Consider the following 9221-nt stretch of genomic DNA (forward strand, 5'->3'; position numbering starts at 1 on the left):
TTCTTTCTTTCTTTCTTTCTTTCTTTCTTTCTTTCTTTCTTTCTTTCTTTCTTTCTTTCTTTCTTTCTTTCTTTCTTTCTTTCTTTCTTTCTTTCCTGTACTGGGGCTTAAACTTGGAGCCTGGATACTGTCTCTCAGCTTTTTTGCTCTAAACTTGAACTATGGCTCCTCTTCCAGCTTTTTGGTGGAGATAAGACTCTTATGGACTTTCCTGATTGGGCTGGCTTTGAACAGGAATCCTCAGACCTCCTGGGTAGCTAGGAGTACAGGAGTGAGCCACTGGCACCCAGCATTATTTATGTTTACTTATTTATTTAGTGCCAGTACTGGTGCTTGAACTCTGCACCTTTTGCTCTTACTGGGCTTTTTATTTCTCACAACTGGTGCTTTACCACTTGAACCACACCTCCAGTTCCAGGTTTTTGTTGGTTAAAAAGAGATGAGAGCCTTATAGATTCCCCCACCCCCTGCTGTGGGCTGGCTTTGAACCACCACACTCAGATCTCAACCTGATGAGTAACTAGAATTATAGGTGTACCCAGCTTATTTTATTTTTGAGTGTTTCAACTAAAGAATTTTTTTAGACCTCATCACATCAAATCTAAGTTAAAGCTTAAGTCTTAAAGTATGTTTAAATGTTCTTATAGGTTACTGTGTTTGAGTTTATTGGGTTTGGAGAGTGTCAAAAGAAACTATAGACAGAATATGCCGGAATATAATGTAAAAGATAAAGCAAACTAAGCCAGTGAAATTCTTCCTTTCTTTCATGTTTGTTTTTTTTTGTTGTTGGTCTTGGGCTTGAACCCTAGGCCTGAGCACTGTCCTGAGCAATTTAGCTCAAGGCAAGTTTTCTACCAGTTGAGCCACAGCGTCGCTTCTGGTTTTCTGGTGGTTTATTGGAGATAAGAGTCTCACAAACTTTCCTGCTCAGCTGGCTTTGAACCATGATCCTCAGATCTTAGCCTCCTGAGAAGCTAGGATTATAGGCATGAGCCATCGGCACCCGACAGATGGTTTCTTTTTTTTTAAGTTGTGTTTTAGTTCTATGGATGGCTACAGCAAAGAACTTGGAGATTTTCCCATAATGACTTCATCAGGGAGAGAAAAAAAATAAAGCTTCAAATCTTTCTCATACTATTCATTGCACCTTTAAATGCTATGACAGATACTTGGGTTTCTGTTACCCTGATTTAATGAATCTGAGCACATTTCTTGGAACTAAAAAGATCCTGCAGGAAGACCTTAACTGCATTTCCTTCTTAAATTCAAAATGCCACATTGTCCTTAAATGTTTGTGTTGAATGATTGGATTGTGAACTCTATGACTGGTATCTTGTGAAATGAGCTCTTGCTAAAGAACTATACTGGATTCTGGAGGCTGCAGTTAGAGATTGTTGTGAGGAAATCCTGTGGATCTGTAGTAGAGTCACAGCTTGAAACCAAGAATGAGTGGAGAGCACTTGGAGAGCGTCTTAAGTTAGAAGCTTGCTTCCTTTTACTTCTGTTACACTTAAAGTTTTACATACTGACTTTTAATCATAGGATAATAAAAAAAAGCATTGTGCTCATGGTTTTATATCTTATGAGTGATATTGTTTAGGTTGACCTCAAGTAATGCATAATTCCCATTTCTCTACAAAGAGAAATGTCTACTTTATGTTTGTTTTTTGCCATTAAAATTCATTGAGTTGTTTTTAGTTTTTATTGTAGGGAAACAGGCCTTAAGGGGCCTTCCTGTAGGCTTTTTTTAAAAAATGTTTTTTATTATAAAAATAGTGTACAGAGCCGGGCGCTTGTGGCTCACGCCTGTAATCCTAGCTATCAGGAGGCTGAGATCTGAGGATTGCAGTTCAAAGCCAGCCTGGGCAGCAAAGGCTGTGAGACTCTTATCTCCAATAAAACCACTAGAAAACTGGAAGTGGCGTGGTGGCTCAAGCAGTAGAGTGCTCACCTTGAGCTGAAGAGCACAGGGACAGCACCCAAGCCCAGAGTTCAAGCCTCATGACCGGCAAAAAAAGAAAAAAGAAAAAAAAATAGCGTACAGAGCACGTGTAAGCTTTTGTAGTTGTGTTTGCTAACAAACTGGCTTAGGGAAGTATGAAGATTGTTCTGGTCTTGATTGCTGAGAGAATATTTTTCAACATCTCTTCCATTTCTAATACATAGTGAAATCCCTATTATAAAAATATTTACGTACATACTTTATATAAATAGATCTTTTCTTTTAAAGGATCTATTCATCAAGGATAAGGAAGTATTTGTCATAATAAGAGAAGGACTTGAATTCCCTGTCCTTGTCTGGAGATTGCATTTGGGCTTCCTAAGTGAACTTGTGAGCAGTTGTTAGGTTCTCTATCTGAATTAAAGCTGAAATAAATTTGCCTGACTCCTCCTATAGAATATGTCATTTGCTTGTAGCCTGAGGAAAAGGTGGAGGTACTGATCTGACTGTAAGTATGGCAATTTGAATGCACTGCATTTAGGTATGGTAATTTGAATGTTAAGATCCTCAGAATCCCATAGTGACACTTGGTTTAAGTTGTGGACCACAGAGGACATCTTAGTGTAGTGTGGAGGAAAATCATTTAGGATAAAAGAAAATCCGTACAAAGCTGTGAACTGCTATTAGCTGTGTACTGCTATTAGATAATTAGCAGACCTAAAAAAAAAAACGGGAGAATTCATACCCAAGGAAATAGAACTAATGAGAGAAAAGATTTAATAAGCTACATGTTTTAAAAATAGAAATAAAGAGATTTAATATGTTTGTGGGTCTTAATTTGAAATGTTTCCTGAAGGCTCATTTGTTAAAGGCTTGGCTGTCAACTGAAGGATTTGTTGGGAAGTGTTTGAAGCCTGTGGGCTGTGACTAGTCTGGGTTAATACACTGATGGATTCATTATTGGGAAGCAATGGTTATTAAGAAGTAGGGTCTAGTTGGAGGAAGTTAAGTTATAAGGAGGGGAAAATATATCATGTCCTGGGCCCCATCTTTTCTCTTTTCCTCCCATCATGAAATGAGCTACTTTGTTCCACCACATGCTCTCTGCCATTTTATTCTGTCTTAACCACCCATGGACCTAATAGAAGTGGAGCCAAATGAGCAAGGACTGGTACTCCACTTGATCTTAGCCAAAAGCATGAGAAGCAAATCAAGACCTAAACTTCTGAAACTGTGAAGTGGAAAAAAAAAAATAACTCCTTCCTTTCAGTTGTTTATGTCAGGGATTTTGACATTGCCATAGAAATCACATAAACAATGTTTGTTTTTGATGTTCAAAAGCTAAAACAAGGAAATAGTAACTTCGGAAGAACCCCAGATTATTAACATAAAAATTTGGCCCAGTGAAAAAATTAAAATTTGGGAATCTTGATGATGAAAACTGTGATAATTGGAGTTTCAGTGTTAGAAGCTAGGAGGACAAGGTAAGTTTGATAAAAATTCTAGAAGGTATTAAAAGATATGAAGTAGGGAATGTTGAGAAATTTCCATACTTGAACTACATGAGCTTGAAGACACATAGGAAGTGCAAAATAAATCCTAATTACAGAAAAAAATATAGAAACTTAAGGATGAAGAAGACATTAGAGAGATTACCAATGAAGAATGGTAATCCAGTGAGTGTCCTTCTCAGTAAATAGATATGCAAATCAAAGTGCTAAGAGAAAGCTGTGGTTGAAGTAGAATTCTCCAGGAAAAAAAAAATGCAGTTCCAGAGTAAAGCTGAAATAAAGACAATTTTGGGTGCACATGTGTATCAAGAGTACCTTTCGATGGGAATAACAGAATATCCAACTAACAGTGACTAACTTGTAAAGGCATTTAATGACCAAATGATCCATTTCAGGGTAAGAGAGTCCAGAACTAGGTGATGAACTCAGTAGTGGTTGGGTATGGGCAGTTCTCATAGTCTCAAGCATCATCCCTCACCTGACAGTAGCCAATACAAGGAAGGAAGGGGCAGGGGAAAATGGTCCTTGTCTCAATCTGGGAAGAAAATCTTTCCCCGAAACCTGTCAGCAGATGTCCAGTCAAATATCACTGGTTAGTTAGAACTGGGTCAAATGCTTGCTAGTTCAGGCTGTGGCAAAGAGAAATAGTGGCAAAGAGAAATAGCAGGCTGGCACTGGCGTTTAGTCTACCATGATTTATACCCTGGGACCAAGTGATTGGCCATCTCAACTAACTCAGAGTTACTTTAGCAAAGAAGAAAAGACAGTGGTTAGGTCTTCACATATGCCTTTCTGTGGTTAAAAAAAAAAGTATTTGATATCAAATTTAAACATTGTTATTACTAGTTTGTGAAATAGGGGATTCCGGTGTATTTATGTGCTCTGCATAGTTCTGTTTTTCATTGTTTTATTTTTTTGGCATCATTCCTTAGGCTTTAACTCAGGGCCTTAGTGCTGCCCCTAAGTTTATTATTTTTTGTTCAAAGCTAGCATTCTGTCACTTAAGCCATACTTCCATTTCCAGCTTTGTGGTGGTTAATTGGAGATTAGAGTCTTATGGACTTTCCTGCCCGGGTTGGCTTTGAACCACAATCCTCAGATCTCAGCCTCCTGAGTAGCTAGGATTACAGGCATGAGCCACCGGTGACTGGCTTGTAACTGTCTTATAATTGTACTTTTGTCATTTTACAGATGAAAAAATTGAGGCACAAAAAAGTAAATATCATTTAAAAATGATAGCTAATATGTCCTGATTGTAGGATTTAATTCTAGGTCTTTATATATTAAATCTAAGTTTCTTGTAGCTCCCAAATTAAATAGGTGTAGAAACTTAATTTGTTTTGATGTCAGGTTTTTAGGAAAGGTGGAATAAAAGGCAAAATGTTTATATATATATACTGTTCATCTGATAATGGCACTACAGAGGCTTAGATCTGAGTTTTCCATAATGTTTAATCATTATTGCACATAAGAGGAACAAGGAGAGATAAACCATGGGGTACTTGAGTGAATGTAAGAAGACAAACTTCCATATTGTATTCTAAGTGTGGAGAGGAAACAAGTGTTGTATTCATTTCCCTGGGTTCAAATATTGAACCATTTGTTAATTACTTATGTGACCTTAGGCAGATCATGTAACCTGTCTGTACTTTTTTTACATTTACTTGTCAAATAGAAATGATTACTGTTTGCTTTATTTCCATAGTCATAAACTGAGATAATGTACAGTTTCTAGCAGATATTAAGGATCCAGTAAAATTATAGTTATTTCACAATATTCATATATAAGTTACAAATATGTATGTATATATATAGATATATTAGAACTGTGAGTTACTTGCATTATACCATTTATTTCTTGGTTTGCTTTGCTTTTGTGAATGTTCTCATTCCCTCAATTGTAGGTCCTATGGCAGTGTATACAAAGCTATTCATAAAGAGACGGGTCAGATTGTTGCTATTAAACAAGTTCCAGTGGAATCAGACCTGCAGGAGATAATCAAAGAAATCTCTATCATGCAACAATGTGACAGGTAAAGAGTATGGAGGGTTCCTTGGGAGAGAATGTGGTTTTGACTTTCTGTGATTATTTAGAATTGGACACCTAGAGATTTATTTACTTAGATATTTTGCAGAAAGGGGAGATTGATGGAATTATTATGCATATTCTTTTCAGAAAAAATAAGAGGAAATATTTAAATGTTTTGAAGCTTGGCTTTCATAGATTTACTTTTTTATTTGTCAGCAAGCCCTTTTAGAAACTAGGAGGAAGAGACAGGTGTGGCTTTTTTTTTTTTTTTTTGATAATGATCTCTTACTTCCTATTGAGAAACCTTTTCTGCAGATATAGCTAAGACAGAAAATTCAACTGCTTTTTGATCTAGAAATCTTTAAATATTAAGTTGGGCTATGAAAAGATATTTACTTAGGCGTTACTATTCCTTCCTTTGCCTTAAAAATTAAGTATTCAAGCTGAGAGTAGTTAAGCATTTTTATTTTTGAGGAACTAGGTTTGTCAAATGCAGAAAGCAGGAAGTTGACCTAAAAGTTAACCACAGAAAAGCACGTGGTATGTGCTGAAATTCCGTGACAGCAGGGGTTGGTCACTGTGATGGAACAGACTTTTAGCACTCTATAGATTTGAAAGAAAAAGTTAAGGGGAATGCCAGTGCTAGGGAGTTAGAAGTGTAGTTCAAAAAGTTTCACACTTGAGGCTCCATACTTTATTTCTATTTATTTATTTAGGGGTGCTAGTGTTTTAACTCAGTACTTCATGCTTGTTAGGCAGGCCCTCTACTCATTGAGCCATGCCTCTGTCCCTTTTTGCCCTGGTTATTTTTAAGTTAGAGTCTTATTTTTTGCCTGGAGCCATCTTTCGTATTTATGCTTCCTACAGTATCTGAGATGACCAGCATGTGCCAATACACCTAGCCTTTTTTTCTGTTGAGCTCTGGTGATTCATAAACTTTTTGCCTAGACTAGCCTTAAACCATGACCTTCCTGATCTCTTGTTTCCTGAGTAGTTTAGGATTATAGGTGTGAGCCTGTAGGTAGATCAAGTAAGGCAGTCTTCCAGGAAATTTGTCCAGAAGTACTCTCTTTTCTCTTTTTTCTGTTTTTGTGATTACTGTTTACTAAATAAAATTCTCATTTTTCTTGATTGAATTGATCAGATTTAAGTTAGCAGTTTTTCTTTTCCTTCTTTATATAAACCATTACAGTTTATAAACTTGGACTTGGTTCATAGGGTATGGAAATTAATGAAGGATATTAGGAAATTAATAAAGAGATATTTTGAAGATCCTGCTAAGAACTGTAGGACAAATGCCTTGTGTTCTGGAAGTTTATAGATTAATTAGTCAGACCAGGATTCATATGTATAGGGAATCTAGATGACAGTACCAGTCCAGATAGAAATGTACATTGCCTCATGGAGAAAGTAGGTCCCACAGCAGTTGGCAAGGGAGCACAATGGGCATCTGAAACTTGAGATTTAGTTACCCATTTCTTAATATTTTGTGTGTGTATGTGTGTGTGTGTGTGTGTGTGTTTCCTCTATCCTTGCAAGGATTAAGGGATATAGGAATTTCTGAGAGTTAATAAAGGCAAGTTGGCTTTAGCATCTTTGGTTGCTAGGGAGTTTCATCTGATCCTGGTAGCAGTCTACCTACCTCGTTACAGCCAATAGCTTGCAAGAGGACAGATTATTTAATTTACTGGGATGTATGACTTCTCTCTGAAATCTTTTGCTTGATATCTATCTACAAGCTTCGAAACTAAAAAACTAAAATTCCAAATTAACCTTTTTTTTTTTTTTTTTGGCTGGTCTATGGCTTGAACTCAGGGCCTGAGCACAGTCCCTGAGCTTCTTTGTGCTCAAGGCTAGTGCTCTATTACTTGAATCACAGAGACACTTCTGGCTTTTTCTGAGTAGTTTATTGGAGATAAGAGCCTGGTGGACTTTCCTGCCTGGGCTGGCTTTGAACTGCAATCCTCAGATCTCACCCTCCTGAGTAGCTAGGATTACAGGTGTGAGCCACCAGAACCTGGACAAATTAATCTTGAATATATTTTTTTGTAATAGATACTTTCTGTTACTACAAAATATGTATGACTTTTTTGAAAAGAAGGAAATAACTTTTCCCTGTAAGGAAACCATTGTTAAAAACTTACTGCTATGCATATCTGTCCATGTCTCTTTTATAAAAAACAGAACATCTTCTTATTACCAAATATTCCCCTATGACATTTTTCATGGATTCATAATGTTTATTATATGGATATGTATTCCTTAAGTAAACCCTCTAATGTTGGATGGACACTTAAATGGTACCTAAATTTTCACTTTCATTGACTTTTATGTTGATGTCCATTTCATTTCTGCTTTTGTATTGGCAGTACTGAGGCTTGAACTCAGAGTTTTGTGCTTGCTAGATAGGTGCTTTTCTGCATTGGCCATGTTTCCAGCAGTACTGAGGCTTGAACTCAGGGTTTTGTGCTTGCTAGATAGGTGCTTTTCTGCGTTGGCCATGTTTCCAGCCCTTTTTGTTTTAATTAATTTTTTGAATATTTGGATTGTGAGCCTCTTATTTATGCTTCCTCCAGAGTTGGGATGACAGGTCCATGCCACCACACCAGGCTTGGGACCTATTACTTTTTGAATATTTATAATTATTTTCTGAGGGCAAATTGTAAATCTGAAACTAGTTAATGTATTCACCCATTTTTCGCACTTTCTAGTACTCTTTGGTCATCACATTTTATGTTTTTGTCAGAAGAGCACTCATTTTAGCATTAACTGGGAATAATTGATTTTTTGAGATGAATAATAAATTTTCATGTATTTAACAGAATTAGTTAATAGAGATGTTTGAAGACCATTCCATTAATTTGTATTGTGTATCTCTCCAGCCCTCATGTAGTCAAATATTATGGCAGTTATTTTAAGAACACAGATTTGTGGATCGTTATGGAGTACTGTGGGGCTGGTTCTGTATCTGACATCATTCGATTACGAAATAAGACGGTAAGTTTACCTTCTAAAAGATTGCTGCTGAGCTGTATTCTTTCCCTTGGACTTTTAGTCCTGTGCTTGTTCTTTTATCATATCTACAGAGATGACTTACATGTCCCCTTTTCTATGGTTCTTTGCATTTATTTATTTTTTATCTCCTAAATGTAGCAGAAGCAGTAGCAGAAGCTGCTGCTGCTGCTGCTCCTTCTCCTTCTCCTCCTCCTTTTCCTCCTGTTCCTCTTCTCCTTCTCCTCCTCCTTTTCCTCCTTTTCCTCTTCTTCTTCTTTTGACATCTTACCTGATATAAAAAAAAATGATTTTTTTTTCTTCCCCAAAGTATGCTTTGCTACTTTATTATTGAGGGAAAGAATAAATGTCAGAATTGGCCTGGGCAGTGTCCCTTAGCTTTTTGCTCAGGGCTGGCACTCTACTACTTGAACTGCACCTCTGCTTCCAGCTTTTTGTTGGTTAATTGGACTTTCCTGTCTGGGTTAGCTCTGAACTGTGATCCTTAGATTTTTGCCTCCTGAATAGTTAGGATTACAGGCATGAACCACCAGTACCCAGCTGAGCTGAGACTTTCAAAGGTACATGTTAGTTGGAGAATATTGAGAAACTGATATTGAGAGGCTCAATAACTTATTCTTAAGAATTGTTCCCTAGGGGCTGGGAAGGTGGCTCAGTGGTAGAGTGCTTGCCTTGCATGCCTGAGGCCCTGGGTTCGATTCCTCAGCACCACATAAGCAAAAAGAAA

At 37.1% G+C, this 9221-nt stretch overlaps 1 protein-coding gene across 1 annotated transcript in view; it reads left to right on the forward strand.

The window, feature by feature from the left end:
- The window catches only part of LOC105981524 (serine/threonine-protein kinase 4), a 75611-nt gene that overhangs the window by 9890 nt on the left and 56500 nt on the right, over positions 1-9221 (forward strand). The window contains exons 3-4 of the mRNA XM_013010716.1: positions 5358-5486; positions 8365-8479. Of these exons, the coding sequence (XP_012866170.1) occupies positions 5358-5486; positions 8365-8479 (244 nt within the window). The remainder of the gene's footprint in view (positions 1-5357; positions 5487-8364; positions 8480-9221) is intronic.

The sequence above is a fragment of the Dipodomys ordii genome, unplaced genomic scaffold (genome assembly GCF_000151885.1).
Source record: "Dipodomys ordii isolate 6190 unplaced genomic scaffold, Dord_2.0 Scaffold13, whole genome shotgun sequence".
Taxonomy (NCBI): domain Eukaryota; kingdom Metazoa; phylum Chordata; class Mammalia; order Rodentia; family Heteromyidae; genus Dipodomys; species Dipodomys ordii.